General features: G+C 38.7%; 2 protein-coding genes across 6 annotated transcripts in view; one reads left to right on the forward strand and one right to left on the reverse strand.

Moving 5' to 3' along the window:
• Positions 1-16,992, forward strand: part of SIM2 (SIM bHLH transcription factor 2) — a 60,269-nt gene extending 43,277 nt beyond the window's left edge. Inside the window, exons 8-11 of one of the 2 annotated variants that reach the window (XM_004934541.5) lie at positions 2,106-2,253; positions 4,177-4,345; positions 5,316-5,724; positions 12,646-16,992. In XM_004934541.5, coding sequence (XP_004934598.2) covers positions 2,106-2,253; positions 4,177-4,345; positions 5,316-5,724; positions 12,646-13,373 — 1,454 coding nt within the window. In that variant the 3' untranslated portion in view covers positions 13,374-16,992. Of the gene's footprint in view, positions 1-2,105; positions 2,254-4,176; positions 4,346-5,315; positions 5,725-8,797; positions 9,786-12,645 lie in introns of those variants that run through there. The other variant, XM_040652059.2, reaches the window with a different exon arrangement.
• The window catches only part of HLCS (holocarboxylase synthetase), a 118,269-nt gene continuing 110,395 nt past the window's right edge, over positions 15,136-23,009 (reverse strand). For 3 of the 4 annotated variants that reach the window (XM_416725.8, XM_025145235.3, XM_015301496.4), the window contains 2 exons: positions 21,772-21,985; positions 17,036-21,286 (listed from right to left, as the gene is read on the reverse strand). In XM_416725.8, coding sequence (XP_416725.1) covers positions 21,118-21,286; positions 21,772-21,985 — 383 coding nt within the window. In that variant the 3' untranslated portion in view covers positions 17,036-21,117. Of the gene's footprint in view, positions 21,287-21,771; positions 21,986-23,009 lie in introns of all 4 variants that reach the window. The other variant, XM_025145239.3, reaches the window with a different exon arrangement.

A 23,009-nucleotide genomic window follows, 5' to 3' on the forward strand; every position in this document is an offset into this window, starting at 1 on the left:
TCACTGGGTGGCAGCACAGCCTTCTGGTATGTCAGGCACTCCTCCCAGTTTTGTGTTGTCATCAAACTTGCTGACAATGCACTATATTCCCTCATTCAAGTCATTAACGAACATATTGAATAGGACTGGTCCAAGTACTGGCCCTTGAGGGACTCCACTAGATATAAGCCCCCATCTAGACTCTGTCCCATTGACCGCAACTCTCTGACTTCTTTCCTTCAGCCAGTTCACAGTCCACCTCACTACCCAATTGTTCAGATCACATTTCCTCAGTTTAGCTGTAAGGATGCTGTGGGAGACGGTGTCAAATGCTTTTCTAAAATCAAGATAGAATGCATCCACTGCTTTACCATCATCTATCCACCTGTTTATGTCTTCATAAAGGGCTATCAGGTTGGTTAAGCATGACTTCCCCTTGGTGAAGCCATGCTGACTGCCCCTAATGACCCTTTTATCCTTGATATGCCTATGATTCTATGAGAATGGAAGAAGAATCAGTACTTCCAGAAAGACCTGTCTATAATCATTTAGTAAGAGCTTGATTTTCTTAGGGAGATCTTCTGGATTTGAAGAAAAGTCTGAATATATTCTGACTTGTGCAGAGAGTATACTGTCCAGAGAGAGGGCCCATATGCAATGGGCTTAAAGGGCTTTTTACCAAGAAGAAGAAACCTTGCTTCTGTTTGTCAGTCTTCCATTGGGCTATTTACATTATTTACATTATTGCAATCCCTAATTGCTATTGAAATTATAGACTCATACTCTCTCAAGTAACAAGTGAACAACAACAACAACAACAACAAAAAGCCAACCCCCAGTGATGACTGATAGCCATATAATTCATTAACAAATAAAACAAATTAAAAAAATATATATACACTTCTTACTTCTTTGTTCTTGGTTTAATACTGGATGTCAGAAGAATCTCATATGAATTATAAGTCTGTATATTTTAACTTCAAGTGATCATTTGTTCTATTAGAGTTGGCTGAAAGAGGAAGCTACTAGTTTTTAGGTTTATTATATATCTGCTTCTGCACCAAGCTCATGTACCAAGAGAATAAAATTAGATTCAGCTTTAGTAATGAGTTCAGTGTAGTACATACTCTACATTTGAAAGCAGTAATTTCATTCCTTTATCATGTATTATACAAAGCTACAAGGAATTTCTGCTATTTATCTTTTTTAAAAAATATATATATATATTTTTGCAGTAGTTTGAGTATCAAGATTGTTTTCTAATTTAAAGTAAAAGACTGCATAGGAGAGTGAGAAGATGGGGTTTCCTAAACAAATACTTTAGGTTTTTACAAGCAAAAAAGAATTGTTGAAGGCTATTAGTTAATTATCTTCTGATGAATCATTAGATAAATGCCTGGCACTGAACCAGAGAGATTTGTGGCTAAATTAAATATTTAAAGATGACACATAACTCCTCTTATAGCATAGCCTTATGTCAAAATGTTCTTGTTCACAGAGCATTCAGGCTGTTTAGAGGATTACATTTTTAGTGAAAGCTATCTGATAACTGATTTATCCCTCTGGCCCTGCCTTCCTTTGTGTGTTTAAGAGCTGAATAGCATTTTAATTCTGCTCTTCTAAGTCAACCTTTGAAATGTAGAGCTTACAGAGGAGAAAGGTTTGTAGTAACACAGCATAAACTTCACAGCAAAATACACAATTATCTTTCAAGCAATGAATATGGAAAATCCTTCCAAATACACTGGAATGTTGTGTCCACTTAAAAATACTTCTGCTGCCTTGAACTTCTCATTTTCAGTTAGAAGATTAGAAACAGAAAGTGCTTTTGCAGAACATAAGCAGAAAAGAGTAGGGTGAACTGGAGAAGAACGGAAGACAAACCTTAGTAGTTCACAACCTGTTATTTGTAAACAACAATGTGACACTGTGAAACTACATAAAGGAGCCTACTCCTAGGATAGATACTTTTGCAAATAAGCTATTTGAAGTTTTGTGGGAGAAGGAAGTCTAAGGGAGGAGGACGAGGGAGAAAAGTCCCTCCCTTGCAAACATATCTCTCCAGGGAATCTCTAGGTCATAACTCCAAGCAATGTGAAATGCCTTTTTTTGTATTTTATTCGCAGTGTTGGTGAAAGGCCAAGTAACAACCAAGTACTATCGACTACTGTCCAAACAAGGAGGCTGGGTTTGGGTACAGAGCTACGCTACCATTGTGCATAACAGCCGTTCATCACGGCCTCACTGCATAGTGAGTGTCAATTATGTCCTTACGTAAGTCAAAATACTTTGTACCATTACATGTTATCAGTAATTGATTCATTACTTAAATCCTTTAAGTTTGTTTACTTGTGTCTTCCATTATCATTTTGTTTGCATGCTACAGTCACTCTGCTGTCCTCATATCCTCCCTGTTTTAGTTATAGAAGATTATTGAGCTAAAAAAAAACCCTTGTATTTATGATGACTATTTCATTTACTGTATGCTTGAGCGTGTAGTACCACTAGTAGCTATTTGTGTTAGGTCTGGATCCCAGTTCTGCAACAGTCATCAGAACTGCAGTGGTGCTATCCTGACACAGTGCTCCTTAGCAGAGATTGCAGTGTCAGTTTATGAGACAGAGAAATGGTAGAAAGTATTACTCCTTTGCGGGATGGGTGGATAACCACGGATTCCCTCACTTGCCTTGGGCTGAACAGATGCACACAATGACAAACAGCTCCCACTGAGCTTGTGAACGTGCAATGGTTTGGGCCTGCTATTTCTGATTTCTGGTTCAAGCCATGAAGGTGCTACAAAATTCTCATAATGTTATAAACCTAAGAGAGACAGAAATCCACATGGGATAAGTGGGATAAGTCATAACGAAATAGACTGTGCCTGAAAAAAACTATCTGTTAGAAAGAAAGAAAGAAAGGAAGAAAGGAAGAAAGGAAGAAAGGAAGAAAGGAAGAAAGAAAGAAAGAAAGAAAGAAAGAAAGAAAGAAAGAAAGAAAGAAAGAAAGAAAGAAAGAGAGAAAGAAAGAAAGAAAGAGAAAGAAAAAGATAGTGGGCACCACTGGGTTGAACAACAGTGGAAGAAGGCAAGGAACTACACACTCTTCTGTCTAGATTTGTTCATTTCTTAACTTGCTTCAGAATAAGTTGTGTTTGCATGACATGTGCAGTGGGGTCACGTGTGTTTGTGTATTATAATGCTGTTTCTATTACTTGGCCTTGAAAAGTTGAAGTATAAGAGCTAGCAAACACAGTGTATTTCCTTAACCTACCTAAAGCAGGTATTCAACTCTAGACACACTGGGCAGTACTATGCTCATTCCTATACTGTTGTGAGATAATAGCACTAACTGACTACTCAGTCCCACAGCCAGCGTGAGTTCCAAGAGCTGGGGCAACGATTGAGGAAACTGTGCCAGGGTCATAACAGCATAATCTTGAATTGAATTTACTTCTAGGTTATTCACCATCAAGAAGTGATAGAAATGAGTTCTAGATAGGAATTGAGAGAAGTTGGTTTTTCTCTAGTTTTCCTTTCAAAAATATGCTCCACTGTTTCTACTGACAAAACCAGAGAAGACAACTTACTCATCAAAAATATGTCAATAAATGTTTCAGTAGATGATTCACAGCCTACTCTTGTTTTGATTTCTATCCCCTTTTGTACAAAAATATGCCTTGTATGTAGAACAAGTGAAACTGAACAGAACAGTGGAGAAATGAAATTCCAGAGACTGTCAGGAAAACAGCCTTGCAGTTCCTCTGGCCTAGTTACAAGGGTACGGTGAGAGAGGAACATTGCTCCTTTGCCTCTCCTCAGAGCAAGATGTGAGAGGCACCGAAGAGACCAGCTCTTGACTGAGGAGACAGATTAATTAATCCATGTCTTCCTATCAGCTGACATGGCTATGATTCCAAAATAGAGAGTGCCACAGATGGCTGAGAAATAAGTTCAGAGAGCAGGGACACTTAGTGCAAAGATGTTAACTCTGTTCCCAGTGGAATGTTTGTGATAGACTCCCATGAAAACAGGGTCAGACCGTAAAATTCACTGCTTGCTAGCATCCCCAGCCGAGCAGACTCAGTGAAAATCTTTGAAGAATGAAAACATTGTGAAAGCTAATATGTATTTTCAAAGGAGCTATTTTGGATTTGTGGTTATGTCTGAATATATAATTTATTGGACTGTTCTTTTGCAGAGATATTGAGTATAAGGAACTTCAGCTGTCACTGGACCAGGTTACCATTTCTAAGTCACAGTTTTCATGCAGAAACTCAGTATCTACCTCGCAGGAAACAAGGAAAATAGTAAAACCCAAAAGTAATAAGATGAAAGCAAAACTCAGAACAACGCCTTACCCACAACAGGTAACTTTTTCAGCAATATTTACCTGCCAGTTACTGTGGTAGAGTCCTTGAGCCAGGATAGAGATCCTCTGTAGCTGAACTTACTGTACAACTGACTATAGTATGCTCTTCTGCAGGAACTCCCTTGTAGGCCAGAATACAATGCGAACCTTTTGTTCTTGGGGTGGACAGCACAAGCAGTACAAAACAACACTGGCAAGTGATGCAAACAGAAAGACTTTTGGATTTGGAGGATATAAAGTACTTAAAAAACCCAACATGTTTTCTTGGTAAAAAAAAAAAAAAGCAATTTATTAAGGACAGTTGTAGGGTAGAATGCATCTCATTCACTCTTGATGTGCACAGTTTTTAATGTCAGATAGATACTGGCAGTTTCCTTACGCTGGAGGAGGCTTCATAAAAAGGAATCCTAGAAAACAGAGCACTGGGATGGGATTTGGGTATCTGTCACTGTCTCAGGGTGAGCTAGAACTAGATGGGAAGGGAAACAATGGAGATCATAAAGCTGGGTTGGTGAAACTGGTACTAAACATGAGACATTCTGAGGCTTCACTGAGAAGGACTACTACTATCTCATAAAAGCACCGAATGCAGGTTGCACATACACTTAAGTCAAAACATATTCATGGTCTGTAGCTCCACTAATCAGTAACTTCCTGTGCTTTGCAACAAACTTATGCTCTCTGGTATTTGCAACTGCCTACATTTACTAGTTAAAATCCAACTGGCAAAATTATCAAATAAAACCTTAGCATTTGGATGTCAAAATTGTTCCTTGTTTCTGTGTTAAGTGAAGGTAAAGCATAGTGAAGATAAAGAATTTTAAATGCATGGCAAGCCAGTCCCTTTAGCCAGCAAGATTTCAGTTCAAGGAGGCCCAGCTTTGGGTGCCTTTATGACATGTTATGCTGTTTCATATTAAAGTTAGTCATTTTAACTCTCTCCCCCTCATTTTTTTTCTTTCCCCCAGCAATACAGCTCATTCCAAACAGACAAACTGGAATGCAGCCAGGTGGGAAACTGGCGATCCAGCCCTGCAGTGAACGCTGCCACCATTCAAGAACAAAACTTTCATTCAGAAAACAGTGAACTTTTATATGCCCCGTCATATAGCTTGCCTTTCTCTTACCATTATGGACACTTCCCTGTAGACTCTCATGTCTTCAGCAGCAAAAAGCAAATGCTTCCTCCTAAGTTTGGGCAGTCTCAAGGAGCACCTTGTGAAGTGGCTCGATTTTTCTTGAGTACGCTGCAGACAAATGGAGAATGCCAGTGGCATTACGCCAACTCCTTGGTACCCAACAGCCAGTCACCATCCAAAAATCTTCCTGAGCAGCCAGTGAACATCATCCGACATAATCTTGGACAGAGTTATGAAGGTGGGTGTCACTTTAAGAAAAAAAAGAAAAGAAAAGCTCTGGAATGTCTGGGAAATATTTGTAAATGTAATTTGAAAATAGGAAATACAAAACGGTTAGGAAATGTAGAAAATCACAAGCATGGAAATGTAAATCTAGTATGCTTATAGTATTTACATGTTTATCCTGTTTACCATGAGAACTTGATTTGAAGTACTAGAAGGGAAGGGATGCCATCCAGAGGGACCTTGACAGGCTTCAGAGGTGTTCTCATGCAAAACTCATGAAGTTCAACTAGGCCAAGTACAAGGTCCTGCACTTGGGCTGGGGAAATCCAAGAAGGCTGAGCATGGAATGGATTGAGAGCAGCCCTGAGGAGGACTTGGAGCTGTTGGGAAGCTCAAGGTGAGCCAACAGTATGCACCTGCAGCCCAGAAAGCCAATCATACCCTGGGCTGTATTAAAAGAAGTGTGGCCAGCAGGTTGAGGAAGGGGATTCTCCTGTTCTGCTCCTCTTTCATGAGACCTCACCTGGAGTATTGTATTCAGCTCTAATAAGAGCTTCTAATAAGAAGGCCATGGTTCTGTTGGAGAGGGTCTGGAGGAGACCAAGAGGATGATCAGAGGGCTGGAGCACCTCTCTTTTAAGAAAATCTGATGCAGCTGGGCTTGTTGAGCTCACAGAAGAGACGGCTCTGGGGAGACCTTACTGGGACTTTTGGTATCTAAAGGGAATCTACAGCAAAGCTGGAGAGGGACTCTGTCAGAGAGTGTAGTGATAGGACAAGGGGTAATTGTTTTAAACTTAAAGAGAATAGAGTTAGAGTAGCATAGTTAGTTTGCAGTTGGAATTGATGATCTTTAAGGTCTTGTCCAATTTGAGCAATTCTATGATTCTATGATTCTGTGATTTAAATTCAGTATTAGGAAGAAATTCTTTACTCAAAGGGCAGTGAGGCAGTGGCACAAGCTGAGAAAAAGAAGCTGTGGATACCCCGTATCTGGAAGTTTGCAAGGCCAGGTTAGATGAGGCCCTGGGCAGCCCGATCTGCTGGCAGGGGGATGGAGCCGTCTCTTCCAACACAAACCATTCAGCAATTCCGTGATTCTATGATCAAAGCATCGAAAAATGCAATCACCAGAATCACTTTTAGAATGTGGTAGTGATACCACCTCCTTTAACACTGGCACAGTTTGTCTTCACATTTTGCTGTCACTGGTGAAGTCAGAAACAAATGCACTTCAGTCCACATACAGAAATTAAAATAAACACGATCTATTTCCACAAAAATTGAAGGTTGTCCTTTCTGAATACGAAGCCATTCTGAATGTCTTTACCTTTCAGTCACTACAGGGAATGAGTGAATGAAATGCACTCTCTTCCTGCTTGATTTAAAATGTCCTCAATGATCCTGCCTGACCACCTGCATCATCTCTTCATACAGACTGTCAGCTTAAATGCTTTGAAGGAAACACTGAAAACACTGACTTCTCTGAGATGGCAATTGATGAGAAATAACCATGCACAGCTATAAATGATTTAAACAGGCTAAAGATACAGTCTAATCGTTAGATCTCATATACATTACACCTATCTGCGTACACTGTTTTGGTTATTTAAAAGTCACCGGACTGGTTGACATGAAATTATAAGTTGGAACTGTTTCCTTCTTCTAACTTCATTATGGATGGGATGGAGGAAGCAATAGATTTATTCACATGAGGATAAATCATTAGATATCCCAGATCTGAAGGGTAGATCCGCAGATGTTAAAATATGAGCTTGTTACATAAGACAGAAGATGGTATCAGATACTGAACGTGTCTCCCACAGAGTAACTTCTGTCCAGGATTTTGTCCTTTGAAGGACCATCTGATGTCACCTAGCTGACAGTAGCATTTCACTGTCCTGCATTTGGGTTGAAAATGAATAATATTTAAGATTTCCTTATAGCATAGTGGAGGTTAAATGTTTGGTTTTTTTCTGAGCCCAGGCTCCTCTACTGTGTTGGCTTCCTTTTGCTGGTGTTGTGGGCTGAGTGCAATAAGGAGTAGCTTTGAACTAGAAAAGATGTTTTAGAAATGTTTTTGCCCTTTCTAAAGATGCCATGTCTTTGTGGACGAGAAAGAAGTTATATCTTCTGAGGATAAGTATAAGGTTTAAAGCAAATTACCCCCAGTGAGTCTGCAGGAACAAAGCTGTCCTAGGTGTCCTGAAGCCCAGCTTTTCATCTCTGCTTCCAGACTAATAGGGGCAGTGAGACTAACTGAGATAGCAGATCCACCCCTTTGCTGATACACTGAGAATGGATATGGAAAGAACAGCCTGTTTAGAGAATAGTCTGTAAAACTGACTGTTTTGTAACTGACTGTCTGCCATAAAATTTGCCAGGAAAGCCCATTGAGCGTAGCAGCAGACAAGCGATTTACCACTGGTTGGTTGATGTGGGCAGACAACTCCTATTCAATACGTGAAGCCAGAAGGATTCCACAGGAATACTGTTAAATCTGTTTAGAGGAAAAAAAAAAAATCCCAACAAATCATGCAAGGAACTGCTGGCATTTTTCAGTTTCATCATGCATGCCTACCTGCACCATCGCTTCGTGACCAGGAAAATGGAGCTCTGATACCTGCAGTTCTTACTTGTGATACTTCTTCTATTTCCGCTTTTGTTGCTTAAGTTGTAATATGTGAGTTTTCTTTTGAGCAGAGATGTACTTTACCTTAATGGATGCTTAGCTATTAGGGAATTGAGGAAAAGTGACTTGATATGATTAATTCTCTGCAAGATCCCTCATACTTTTGCTATTTCTAAGGCTAAAAGAATATATTCAACTCAGGCCTGGTGAGAGATCACTACTGGAGTTCACAGGCAGCACTAGGAAAGGGGAGGAAAAAATAGCCTCCACTGCACACAGAGGATTCATCTCTAGTTGTTCTGGAGTTTGATTCCTCCTAAGAAAGAATTAGTCCTGTTGTACTTTTGCTGAGGCTGCTGGCAAAGGAAAATCTGAACCTTTGGAAGCAACTTTTTGCTCTGAGTTAAAAGAGGCATCTGATCTTCCTTACATTGTCTACTATTTTTTTTTCCAGTGGTTCACTGACAAACTGACAGCTAGTAAGCTTCAAAGCAGAGAGGATCTGCTTAGCATCATTATCTTCAATCCAAAGGCAATGCCAAATATGACATCTGGCAACCGGGTTGGATGCTAGGGCTATTACATATCACATCCACAGAGGCATCTGCCAAAAATGCCGTAGGCGAGAGACATCTTTTACTATGGAAAATAGTGTCTTTTGGAGAGATCAGAGATTTTAAGATGATTATGCCAAGCCATCAAAGCCCTGGAAAAGCACGTAGCAGATAAAACTGCCTGCAAATCAGATGCTGCTGCCTCAGAATCTGGTTTTGAAACTTCTTCCACTTTATTCCAGCTGGCCTACTCATCAGAAAAGAGAATCTCTTCAGAGAAATTAACCATCTTCATCGTCAGGGATGTTTCCTTTGTACACTTCCATGATTACACTGCTACTGAGTGTACCAGGGTATCCAAACTTCACTTAAGTCATGCTGTTGGCTAGTCTGTACCATCCATGTGAAGCTTAGCAGCATGTTGAACTGTCAGTAGTACACTCTTCTGAGGTCAGTGTAGATCAGAAAGTCCAAGAAGAATTATGCAAGACAATTATGCATGAAGACGCCTTCATCTGTGATGTAAAAACTGACAAGGTTTTCTGAAGATTGGATGCAAGGCTGCCTGCAGATAAGGGCCATGTACCAGGTGCATGAAGGTCTATTCTAAGTACTGGTCTTCCTTCATTGACTCTAAGATGTCTTTTTGTCATTTCTTCCTGAAATAGATGGGCTATGAGAAAACAAGGAGCAGCTCTACCTCTTAACTGACTCTGACTCTTCTTGTCCGACAAAGGCATGTTTATGAATGAAATATCTTTTCTGAGAGCATCTTTCCAATAATGAACACCAACTGACCTTTAACGGCACTATGTGAAGGTCAGGAGAGAACACTCCTCACTACAGCACCAGGTTAAACAGGATCAAAACTACTCCAGTATACTGCAACTATGCATTGGTATTATATGTTTTACAGACTAGTTTCTTCTAGAGTAGCCTTCCTTCTTGTCATTTGGGTGGTTGGATGCTAAACTCCGAGCAGACTGCTGGGGAAGGGAAACTCTTATCACCAAATTTTCTTTCTACTTGCCCGCACTGCATCCAGTGCACAAGTGGGAAAGCAGGGCTGCTTGGTGAGAATTAGCAGTGATGTAATGCCTGATGGACTGAGCTCACTGCTGCAGTTGTCAATTGCTACAAATGGAGGCAGTGTAAGTATGTATGAAGGGCCTTCTAGAAGCTACTATCAAGCTCTGGTATGATATATGGCCTTAGATGTGCCATATATAGAAGATGACAGAATAGCTCTGTCACTCAGCACAGCCGAGTTCCCCTGGCAGAAGAATGGGCTGGGAAGCATCCCAGATTAGTGCACTGACTTCCATGACTGTAAGGAGTGTCCAGTGAGCGAGAATGCACAGAATGCACCTGCTGAGGCAGGTACCCTGACAACTGCCCATGTGCTGGATGGCTGGAAGCAACCCAAGGATACCACAGCAGCGTAGAGCAGTGGGTCACCTTTCTATTCACTTGTGTATGAGAAAACTCCCTGCAAGGAGTTTTGCATGTCCTTCCCAGGGCACTTCTGCGTTTTTATCTGCAAAGGAAGATGAGCAGATTTTAGTGCAGCTCTGCCAACTCTTCTGAATGCAAGTAGACAAAAACTACTGTGCTCTGCTGCACTGCCGTCCTGCTTAACTGTCTGCTCTAACTCCACAAATGTGCTGACAACTTTAATGGAAGCCTGCAAACAATTAACCAAATGCCTACCTTCTTCCTCAACAACAGAGATGAAAACCATGCTTGAGGCACAGGACAGGAAAAAAAATGGATAATGCCTTGTGAATCTCTGAGTATGCAAATTACTTCTTGGACCAAGAAAGCAGCCATCAGCTCAGCAGAATTCAAGATTAAAAAAAAGGAAATAAAAAGACTATGTCCAACTGTTTGCTGTGGTGCTTCAGCTTCTTACAAGCTTGGGCTCTAAAAATGGGAAAGGACAACCTTTTGTTCAGAGGGGAGAGCAGAGCCATGAGGCAACAGCACTCCATGAATGCAGAGAACCAACTCATGACTCTTGTGGATGTGTCAAGTTTGGGAAACACACCAAAACTGGTATTCCAGCTTAGTGAAATCATACTGGTTATATATCAGCAACTCTCAGCACAGAGACTTATTTTATAACAAGAATGCCAAAAGAGGAGTTAAAATTATAGTAGTACAATTATACTTGTAAAATTTCGAAGTTATACTCAAGCACGTGGCTGAGTCCTTGTTTTGATCTGTGATCTAGGAGGGCCATTTTCCACAAATGATGTTTCCATTCAGAGAATTCAGTTTACTTAGGCCTGCATGTACCTCTTGGTACAAAAATGGCTGCACAGGAGTTAAAAACAAGAACTGGAAAGTTGTTGCTTCTTGCAGGACTGTAGGTTGATCAAGAAGAAATTGGATCCAGATTTCTGTTTAAATTCTGGTGTTAATTAAGTGGTGCAACTCCCTCTGAAATTAATGAAGCTGTGCATGTAAAAATGGTACAATTGAGCTATTTCTGCTTCCTCTGTTATACACGAAGGTTTTCCCAGTCTACTATAGCATAGGGAATATTTAATTATTAGCGGGTGCAGTTATGTCAGCAACTACTACGGGGAATTCCAAAACTTTTGAAATGTTGAATAAAATTTTTAGGAAAACAGAAAATCCCTTTTACAGAAGGCATTTAGGTTGTTCAGGCCTTTCAATGAGCAGGGCAGAAAATTCAGCTTAAGTTTAACATGAGAAACTTGGTAAGTGCCTCATTTAACATTTAACATCAAACCTTCAAATACGCCTTGTAGGAATAGTATTATTGCCAAACTGTTCATACAGAATATTCAGCACAGGACATTAGCACTCACCTAATTGTAGCCTTACTGTACAGGAGTGAAACAGTTCATTTTCTCCTATCATTTGTTGTTTGATAACACTACTAAAAGGAAACATCACGTAAGCCAAGCAGAAAACGACAAAAACAATTCAAACAATTACATGAGTTTAGCCAGCATACGGAAGCTTCAGAGAAAAGTTTCTCAATATATTGTAGAGAAGAAGCCAGAAGAGAAATCCTAGGTTCACACCCTCCTGAAATTTTATAATCTATCTTCTGATTTTCATTGCACATCCGTTTTAGTACTCCCTGCATTCTAATGTGGATATTTTCAGCGTATAGTGTAGATTACGCTTACGTTTTTCAAATGGTTTCACTATATGAAAGTACCTTGAAAGCAGAGATTCAGCATTACTTATGAAGTATTTCTGTTGCCTTTCAATAGACAGTTTTAATATCCGATACCAGTTTTTCAAAGGAAAAAAGCAAAGGCTTTAACAAGATGAAATATCACCCTTCTTTTGATAAATTATTTGTTGAGTTCTGTCAAGAGCTTATTAAGTCTGAGGTTTTTAAATAGTGAGTCACATTTGTTCTTTGGTTTAATTTCCCAATTCAACCATATTAACAATGACAGAGATTAATAATTATGTAGTTATGTTTATTAGTGAAAACAAACAAATGGGCACTTTGCATAGCATGGAAAACATTTTGAGAATTGCTCAACGCTGACTGTCTTTCCAAATGCTTTCTATCCTTTCAGTAGTGTCTTAGGCTTATTCAAAGCTACTGAGGCAAATAAGAATGTTTCCGATGTCTTCAGTGGGACTCGGATCTGACCCAAACCTAACGGGTATTACAGTTCAGCCATAAAATGTGTCGGAGTCCAACTGTCATATGAGCTTACCTTCAGTAATTAACATGTTTTCTCTTTCCTCCAAGTGCCCGTAATGAACAGGAGATACAACCAAGATGCTCTCTCCGACAACTTTACAAGTTGCACAGCACCCATGCCAGGCAGCAGATACAAAGAAGAGATTTATGATTCCAGCATCATGAAACCCAACAAAATGGAAAACAGGATTCAGCCACCTCACCATCTCATTAAAGAAGAAAACAAGCTAGCTTTTAACAGAGACCTACAAGAAAAAATGAGCATTAATGAGAGTTCTTTTTCAAACTCAGTTGCTAACTCCTTGCTGCCAAAATCAGAATGTTTCCAGTCTAAAGCTTTAGGACAATTAAGCCATCTCCTACCCGTGCCCACAGTGTACGAACAAACAAGACGGATTTGTATGAAGGAACCCAAATATGGGCATATTAGTCACCACGCTACAAGCCTAAATGAACTGGACAGTGATGAGAGGATGACTGTAAAGCTTGATCACGACTCTGAGAGTGAGCGCGTGATGGATGTAAGACCCTCTGGACAAGTTCCATTTGTGCTTCTAAATTATCATCATGTTTTAGCCAAACATGGCACATTTCAAACTTCATCATGTACAGCAACGGGACACGTAGGAGAAAATTATGGATACAATTCTGAGGAAGTAAATACGTTTATGTACAAAAACCAAAGCCCCTCATCAGCCTCTTCTCCAGAAACCCACAAGGAAACGACACTACCCCATTATATTGGAACTTCTGTAATAATAGCCAATGGAAGGTGACAGTAGTAGAAGAGTATTTACATTTAACTAAGAAGCCAAACAGTAGTGATTTCCAAAAAGCATGAGAAAACATGGTTACATTTACTGAGCACAGCTGAAGGTCAATGAGGGACAGACTTGTGTGTTCCTGGCAAGACGTGTGACAGTACCTTCATGGCGAGGAAAAAAAGAATACATCTCGCTTCAGTGCTTTGTTGGCAAAGCTTAAGCTCTGGTGCCAGTGAGAAGATTTGTTGCAGATCTTATTTTTGTTATTTTATAGTGTGCAACAAAATTAAATGATAGGTGTTATATGCAGAGGTTTATATGAAGAACATTTTTTCCCTTAACCCTTCCTTCTCAAAACACATTCAAGATTTTTTTTTTTTTTTTTTTTTTGTTATCATTATCATAAACTATACACTCTAGTTTAGGTATTTTTGACAAAGTGTGAAACCCTACATCAGCTACCCACCCATCTGTTACGTCTCGACAAATGAACTTTGTTTAAAGAGTGGTGATTTTTAGTATCTGTAATACAGCTGTACTAACCAAACAGAACTAAGTTTGGAAAATGCTTATTTATTACTTATTCACTTGTTTTTTTTTTCAGTATTCAGAAATTTTTAGCATCACCATTTAATCTTAACAAGTGATGGTATCATGACAAATTAATACATAAAAAGGTATGTATTAAAAGGTTACAGGTCTCGTCATGGTGAATTGGCACAAATCACACAGCAGTAGCTAAAGATATTCCTCAATAAAAACACTGTAATAAGAAAAAGAAACTTCTAAAAAGCATATTTTGCTCAATATTTTGGGATAAGGCCATGTTGTTACTCAAACCAGGTAGTCAAAATAACATCTTAATCCTAGCACCAGAAATGTTCTCTTTGTTGTCAAGGGAATAATGAACATTTAAGCATGATTTTAAAATTATTTGTACCCTTCTGAATTTGGAAAAGTTCAGCTTTTAACACACTGGACTTCCTTAAGCATAAATCTCATCGTCAACACGAAGGTAAGATTCATTATTTGACTGATTCAGGCACTTCACAAATTAAGTCAATGGACAATCTGAGTAAGAAAAGTCTGAAGTCATCGCACAACCACAAGAAGCGAGATTGCACTGGAAGTAGAGCAGGGCACCTCAGCGTTTTGAAGTGAACACTTTACACACGTCTCAGTTTGTCCAATAAACTAGTAAGTAGAAGGCATATGCCATACATTCAAATTTTGTCCAGCCTCCTAGGAGTAGATTTCCCACTTTTTTCACTTCTCCATAAAGTTTGTGAACGAGGAAATGAGGAGATATATGGATCTGTGAATGTTTTACTGATGAGTCTGTCCAATTTGTCTTTCCATCACTTCCCCAAACAGTCTTCACGCAGTTTTGACAAAACAGTGAATGCTCCCCACGTAGTAGGTGTAAATACCACCACTGAAGGCTGTTGTAGATCTGAGTCAGCCGTATTCTTCCCCCAGTTCTTCACCCCATTTTTTCACCCAATTCAAGTTTACATTTTATAAGCTTTCTCCCTCTTATGAGACGCTCTAGAAAGAGACCTTTGCTAAAGAAAATGCTTACCTGGCTTGTGCAATATGGAAAAATACTTGCTCATGGATTGCACCTTGTCAGAGGAAAATGTAATGAAATACACACTCTTTTAATTATACGCCCTCCATCTTCTATGTGCAGCAAAAATAATCAGTCACCTCTTTGTATGTATGAATATTTATTGCTATGTGTAAACAAAAATACTTCTAACACATCTGAAAATAATTTTCAGTATTTTTATTGCTTTTGATTAAAAGTTGAACAGAGAAAGCTTTGTTATGAAGTTGAATTCATGTTCACTTGGAAATTCAGTCATCTGACTTCATTTACTAAAAAACGTATGAAAGATATCTTTCATGATAAATATGATCAGAAGTACCGGATCTGTCGCTACCAGAACACTGACTTTTTAGCAACAACATAAAATGAGCGAAAACACACCAACCCCTTCAGTTTAATTGCACTCCTTCGTTCTTCTTGAGCTGGAGAAGGTGGCAAAGCTATAGAAATGTTATGTGTGAATGTTATTATCATTCTGATGTTATGAATTGCCGACACATGAGCTTTTCAGTGGCTTTCTTTAACGGCCTCCCCAGTCAGTGTTAGTAATGAACGCACCCAACTTCTTAAAAGGTACAATGATGGTAAGACTTGTATGTTAATTTTCTTAAATTAAAGCCATGCCCTATTAAGAAGAAACTGACATTGGCTGCATCATTAAAAAGAAACCTGATGCACAACTCCTTCATACTGCATGTCTCCCAATACCTCATTAGTGGCATTGCTGCACACAAAGTCAATCTGCTGTATTTTCCTGTTCTTCCAAGTATTTCTCATTACAAAAACATGTTTTCAGGAATATATAAATTAGGCTTCAGTTAAAAAACCTCCACTGATATTTTTCATTAAAATACCACAAAATATTTTTCCAGCCTCTACCTTGTTATTCACACTTTCAGGCTTTATTCAACAATCCCAAGGAAAGGAGGTGTTCCATCACCCTCCCACAGACGTTTTACAGCATATGAGATTCAGATACATGAATTTCCCCGTTAGGAAATAACGACTCAATTACGCATTCACATCTGAAAATGCATTGTAGATTTAAGAAAAGATCTGTGACTAAAAAAGCAAATGTGTGAAACATTTTTTCCTGCCATTCCGAAATAGAAACAGCAATTGCATATTCACAGCTGGAATGTGAGCAAGTTATATTAAGAGAAAACACAACTTCAGATATTGACTTTCAGTCAGTTAAACTATAGATGTTCTTAGTACATTAATGCTGCAGAATGCGATGTGTCACAGAAGTGGAGTGGGAATAGGGATACATTACAAAAAATGCCCAAATTTCTCTCTACTGTACATATGTGAGCCAATATAGATACTTCCATCAGAGATGCTTCTATCGTGCAACTTGATAGGATTGTACATCTCGGAGGAGGGCAGGCATATAGCAAGTACATGTGGAATGGAAGAGAGAAAGAGAGCTGAGAGGGGGAATGTTTTACCAAAACCTAAGGTTGAAAACATGACTCCCATATTGATGTCTCAAAAGTTTTTCTCCTATTAATGGAAACTGTGCAATGTAAATAAGGTGGTAAGGGAACAGACTTCTCTCTGGGTGACAGTAGTCATGTCATTTCTAAAGGGCATTTCAGTAATTTAATGAAATTGAGTACATTGGGTTATACGTATAAAATTTGAGCATATCTCACTGAGATAAAGTGGAAAGGCTGCTTTTCTGAATGGGATACCTCCCAGAATATCAGTACTTGTCTCTAAAAACCAAAAAACAGAACACAAAGAATTTTTTCAACATTTCAGTCATACTTCAAAATTAACACAGAGATACTTTTACTATTTCATTTTTTTTTCCTGAACATTAGGTTTTGCTTTTTTTATACAATGCAGATATGAGCTATTTGGCAAATGTAGGAGAAAAAGCACGCAAACCAAACAATCTATTAATGCTCAGAACTATATATGTATTCCCTAAAAATGTAAAGCATTTTTGCTTATTTATTATGTAAAACAAAACTGTTAAGATGATAATAAAGTCCTGTAGCCAAAGGAAAAGTGAGTTTGGTTTCTCTTTCACCACAAAACACAGGGCTTCACATTGTATATTGGAAAATTTATTTCAATTCAACATTTAATTCGACTTTCAGTGCCTTACAAAATGCAAGGGTTTGACGCATCCCATTTAAGCTGCATTGCATTCTAAAGGAAGAGTCTTGGAGAACTGAAAATAACACAGAATCGCTAACAAAACACTCTAATGCAAGATATTCAAATACAACGTCAGTTCACAATTCTTCCCTGCAGTTCTTTTAATCAATTGATTGCTACATGATGACAGTGTGCTGCATGCCACTATTTTTTGACCTCTGTTCTTACCTCAGTCCAGATTTAATGTCTTTGCTGTCTGATCAGTGCTGTGCATCACTGTCACATCTTATGCATGCAAATGGCTTTATCAGGGCATTTCCCCCCAGGAATCCATCAGCTGTTGGCAGCACAAATCTTTGCCATGGCAGCTATTAAGCTGTACTTCAGAAAACATTTATATAGCAATTGTCTATTCCAAAGCAGTTGCAGAGAGTAATTTTTTAGACTTGTGAAGTCTTGTAGCTGCGTCAGAAAAAGGAGAGAAATAATTAAACAAGTTGAACAATTAAATAGCAGCATAACGAATTAAATACTCCAATATTATTTCTCAATAATAGCCCTTGAAGTATATTATATTTGCTGAACAGATTTTAAAAAAGCTCTGAAATCTTATAAAACCTTTAATAGAAGTGAGATGCATTGCTTGAACTCTTACATGTTAAGTATGTTATTTCTTTTTCAAATCTTTGGAAACAGCATTGGTCCTGCAGGGACACAACCCGCGTATTTGTTCTGAATGCAGACAGGCGCCAATACACCCAGCTCGCCCTGCAAAAGTCTCCCTGCCGACAAACAACCTCTACAGATATTTCCACAATGTGTGATGAGAAATGGGGTAACAGTTTGAGAGTGAAAAAAAGGAAGTCACAGAAATACGGACACCTTAATAAATGTTTTTTGAAGGCACTTCATCAAGATATGACATCAACCTCACAACAGATGAAAGGTTCTACATTTTAATAACATTAAACAGTTTCAGTGCATTACTTCTGAGTCCAGATATGCCTGAGTCTCTCCATACCTGCGTTCTGAGACCACACAACACCACATTTGTCTGTTTTATGTAAAGAACAATACTAAAAATGATTTTCATAGAAAAATACTGTCGTTTTCAGAATGCGACAAGTTTGCCATAAAAAGAGTACGATCAGTGGCTGTGATTCCCAGATGAATCCCATCCCATTCCCATCCCTTGGGATAAGTGTGGTATAGGAAGGTTCATAGGCTTTCCTGACAGTAGCAGCTGCTAGTCAGAATGACCTTATTCCAACGCTTCCTGTATGTAGCATCAATTTTCTTTGTGAAGTTCTTTGATTTTTCTGACAGAAAAGTCAGGTCTGTAACAAACACTTCAACCAACTCAAGGCCATTTCCTCAAGACAGCAGGTAGCTGTAGATGCACATGAAGGAGCCACTAAAAAGTAGAGGCAAAGTAGTATCCCCACATCACCTACCAATGCTCTGACAAATCCACAGCTGATAGTTCTCACTTCCAGAGAGGAAGTTCAATGCTAAGTTTCTTCCCAATCTTGTTTTGGAATAATCTTAAAATGCAAAGCAAGAGTAAAGCACGCTTTTCATTGCACAGAATATGAAGAAAGCCAAATTGGAATGATAGTAATCATGAAACACTGCAGCATTCTACCACTGAAAATACATCTGCTTTCTGCTCAGCATTTGTTCAGCTAATTGAAGTTTTGCAAGTACTCCAATCTGCCTTTCCTACAGCAACGTGCTTTATCTTTTTCCCCATTGTTCTTTCACAGTCCCTGCACCTAGAATAGGGAAGAGCATGATGTAAAGAAGCAATGCTTGGCCTGGTCATTTAAACTAATCTCTACCACCACTCATCAGTCTATCTGAAATAGAAGTGATATCAACCGTGTTTCCTATTGGCAAACTCTACTGTGACAAAACAGACACTGCGAGATACAGATCTAAAGTTTTTTAAAATTCTATGGTCAGAAACCAGTAACAGAACTATGCTTTCCATAGCTAGGAAGGAAAAGGTAGAAAAGAAGTGAAAACACACACAGAAGTTGTGTGTATACACACGCTATACATGCGTATATACGAATGGGCTCTTTTAAAAACTTTATTAATTCAAATTTACATATCATTTTATTATAATATGCATCAATGCTTGATTCTGAAATAAAGGTAGATGCCAAACATTAACAGCCCAAAGCACTTTTGAAAGCATCTGGGGGGAAAAGGTAAAAATTGGTGATCTTATGCATCATTTTAGCTAAGCCAATTAACAGCTGTCTACGCTCCCCTGTACAATTCTAAGAAATACTGGTGTGCAGTCTTGTTTGACACAGATCACAAGGGGAAACAAAACAGCAGGGGACAGACAACCAGGCACACACACTGATATATTGCGATATGGAGCGTAAAATCCCAAGTGTGAGAGGGACAACTTAATTTCTAGCACTTGCTGCCAAACCACCTAAAACCTAATATGTGAGGATTACTGTAAATTACCATTACAGACTAGCTTCTTTGCTTTAAGACTTCTTGGCTTTGTAACTGAAACAATCTACTAACAAGTTCAGATTGTTTATGAGGTGAACTTTAACCTAAAAAACCCATTTCTGGCTGGTAGACAGAAGTGCTTTGTGGAAACCAATCTGGCTGATCCAACTTTAGTAGGAACAAGGTACATAATAAGCAGTGCTGCCTACTTGAGGAAATGAAGCTGGCCACATCACACCTATGATAAACTTCTTATTTGAGAGAACCATTTGAAGTGCTCTGTGGCCAGACAAAATGCAAAGTCATCTGGCACAGGAGAGAAACCCGATAAGCTGCCTATCACACAGGAGCTCCCACATGCCTGCCTCTCAATGCCTTCCAATCAGACCAAGCTGTTACACCTAACCTAGAACCATGCGGCGAGCCCCAAAAGCAAGCTACCAGCTACCTCCTAGTCAGCAGATGTCAAACTTCTTGTTTTCAGTGGTTAGCAAAAAAACAAACAAACAAACAAACAAAAAAAAAACCAGATGCCTGGTTTGGGAAAGGGACTGGAGAAAACAGAAGCAATGGAAGATAATTTGGACACAAGTAACTAAATGTTTTATCATTTCCAGCAGAGTGGTTGAAGCAGGGATCTTAAGACTGGGACATCTTCTCTTATCTGCTTAACTTCATTACTATTACAGTGGAATTACTGTTACACCTTGAACCTGTATAAGGATATTGAAATCAGAAGCTATACTAGTCATGACCCCCAGAGGGCTATTCTTGCAGGGCTAAACCCTTTCAGAACACTAATTTAAAGGAGACATGAGATGATTCGCTCAGATCCAATTGGCTAAGAAGAACAGGCTAAAATAAATAGGCTTAACCAATCATAGATCTTAAGAGTTGATGGAAGACTCTCCAAAACCTCAAGGCAGCCATGACAGAGTTGCATACCTGTGACCAAAGCACAGTATGTAAACTGTTGTACAGGTTCATGTGGAGGAGAACCAAGTGAGCAAGGCTCTACTTAGACCTGAATCCAAACACAGTGTTAAGCCCAGTAATTCAGAAATACATGATGAGCTCTTCCAGATGATTCCACTGCAGACAGTGCAAAAACCAGAATCTAGTTAATACAACAGAGTAAAAATGTAAATATTGTACTTCATTGTGCTAGAGCACAATAAAAACACAGACACCTGAAAACAAAATATTTAGCCACTTCGGTTTCTCAAACACAGTGAGTAATTGAAGAAAAAGTTCTGTTCATTGCACAGTATTCCATTGAAATCAGAGTCCATTAAAAGAACAGATGCTTACAAAGAATGGCAACATAGATGAGTTTTTAAGACAATACAAAAGAATAAACACCTTCATCAAAAAGATAATTAACTCTTCTTAAACTGTTGAAGTTATCCATCTCGAAGAACAAAGACATCAGAAATAGGAAGAAGAAAACCAACCAAACAAACAACCAAACACCCTCCCCACTTCTACGCAAGTTCAGCTACTTGGTATTGAATAGTAAAGAACCTCCTTTTGTGCTGTGAACTCTGAGAACTATTAATGCTTTGGGATTATGAGGTTTTTCAGCATGTCAAAAGAGTTGCCATCTGGATGCACAGACTCTACACCTTTGCCTTCTTCATGAACTTGAAGGAATCCATAATCATCAATCCCAACTATCCATGCCAACGGGCCCTCCTCATTGTGGAGACGAACCTGCTTACCACTGCAAATAGAGAAAACCAGACAGTTATGAATTAATTGACTGCACAAACAATTGAAAAATAACTTGGAGGACTACTGCCTAGTAGAATATTTTGCTTCTCACTTCACAGGTCCTTTACAGAGAATGTCTTTCCACTTTAATTTCTTTCTGTGGAATTAACAGTTAATCCTTTTGTTCTTTCAATTTTAGTAAAAGACCATGAGTACAGCAGCTTCATTGTTAGCTACACAAATCAAAATAATTCTCAACTCCCTTTTTTTTTTTTTTCCCAAATGATACATGTTAAGTACCTAGATACATTCTTTAACCTATCCTAGTCCATTGATTTTACTGTTTTTAGTCTTACCTACAGTATCACATCCTACTTAGGAACGCACTTCAATTTAGTCACCAGTTTTAAAGGCAATCCAGTAGAACACTTAAAATGGAAGACAAAACATCCATGAGTTACCTCTAAAAAGAATGTTGGAGAAACACATGCTCACCTGTGTACCCAGTACTTGTAGTAACGAGGAAGAACTCCATTGGGCCCTTTCTCCTGAAAAATATCTATAAGCCTCTCTAGCACAGTTACAGTTCTCGCAATAAGGCAGTCTGCAGTTAAAGCCTTCAGATTTGTCCCCTCTTCCTTATTAAATTTTGTGATGAGGTCATTGATGCATATGGTGGGGTTGCTGTTATTCACATTAAATCCAAAGCCTGAAGAAGACAAACCGAAAGAATAGGATAGGATCTGTAACTATGAATATCCTGTTACCATCAAAATGTTTGTACTTCATTCAGCTAATAGACATCATAGAATCATAGAATCACCAAATGATTATCTCTGAGGATTTTACTAGTATTTCTTCAGTCTTTTACATCTTCAGATCTCCCTACTTGCACAATTACAAATTGCAGTGCAGATTTTATTTGTTTATTGTCCTTAAAAGTGTCTCCTCCAAACTGTGGAAGCAAATCCAGCACAGGTCTTTCAACAAAAGACTATTCTATCACAAGGTTTAGGTTTAGGAAGACGTTAAGTGGTAACTTGTATAACATCAAAGTGAGAAATTCTTTTACTTACTGCAAGTTGACAGCTAACTGAGAGCAAATCATTGACCATACTCTCAGATGGAGTTTTACCTTTCAGTCTAAATGTAATTAAGATTACTTTCTGTTTACTACAGTTAGCTGATTTCATTTTCTGAAAATTAAGCCTTGTTACTCAGCTGACAAGCCTTGTTTGGTTTGCTGTGAAAAACCCAGAAGATTAAAGTTTGCTGTGCTAGTCTCCATTTTGCTTAATCTATTTTACCACAGCATATCCTTTAGAAGCCTCAAGTCTCTCACTGAGATTTCTCCAGCTAGAATAACATTGGCAGAACGCCTTTCTGATTTAAATGTGGCTCTTGGGACCTTTTTTGCAGCCTGCTGAAACAGGCTTTGAGGGATGTAAAGAAATATATTGTATTGCCTGTTTATTTTTTTCTCCTAATAATTTGGACTTTGCTTTCCTCAGATATTTGAGATAAAACACCAGACCTGTCAATCAAGTTTAGACATCATGCACCTCCATGTGTTGGAAGGTCCAGATGCGTTCCTTTGTAAATTTGCTATCAGAAACTGTTCTTATTTGTAGTTAATTTTTATTTACTATGAGGAGAAGTATCTCTTCATCAAAAAGAAGTTTCTGACTTCTAACTCATAAAAGAAAGTCACAGTAACATCAATATCAAGATAT

The sequence above is a fragment of the Gallus gallus genome, chromosome 1 (genome assembly GCF_016699485.2).
Source record: "Gallus gallus isolate bGalGal1 chromosome 1, bGalGal1.mat.broiler.GRCg7b, whole genome shotgun sequence".
NCBI lineage: Eukaryota > Metazoa > Chordata > Aves > Galliformes > Phasianidae > Gallus > Gallus gallus.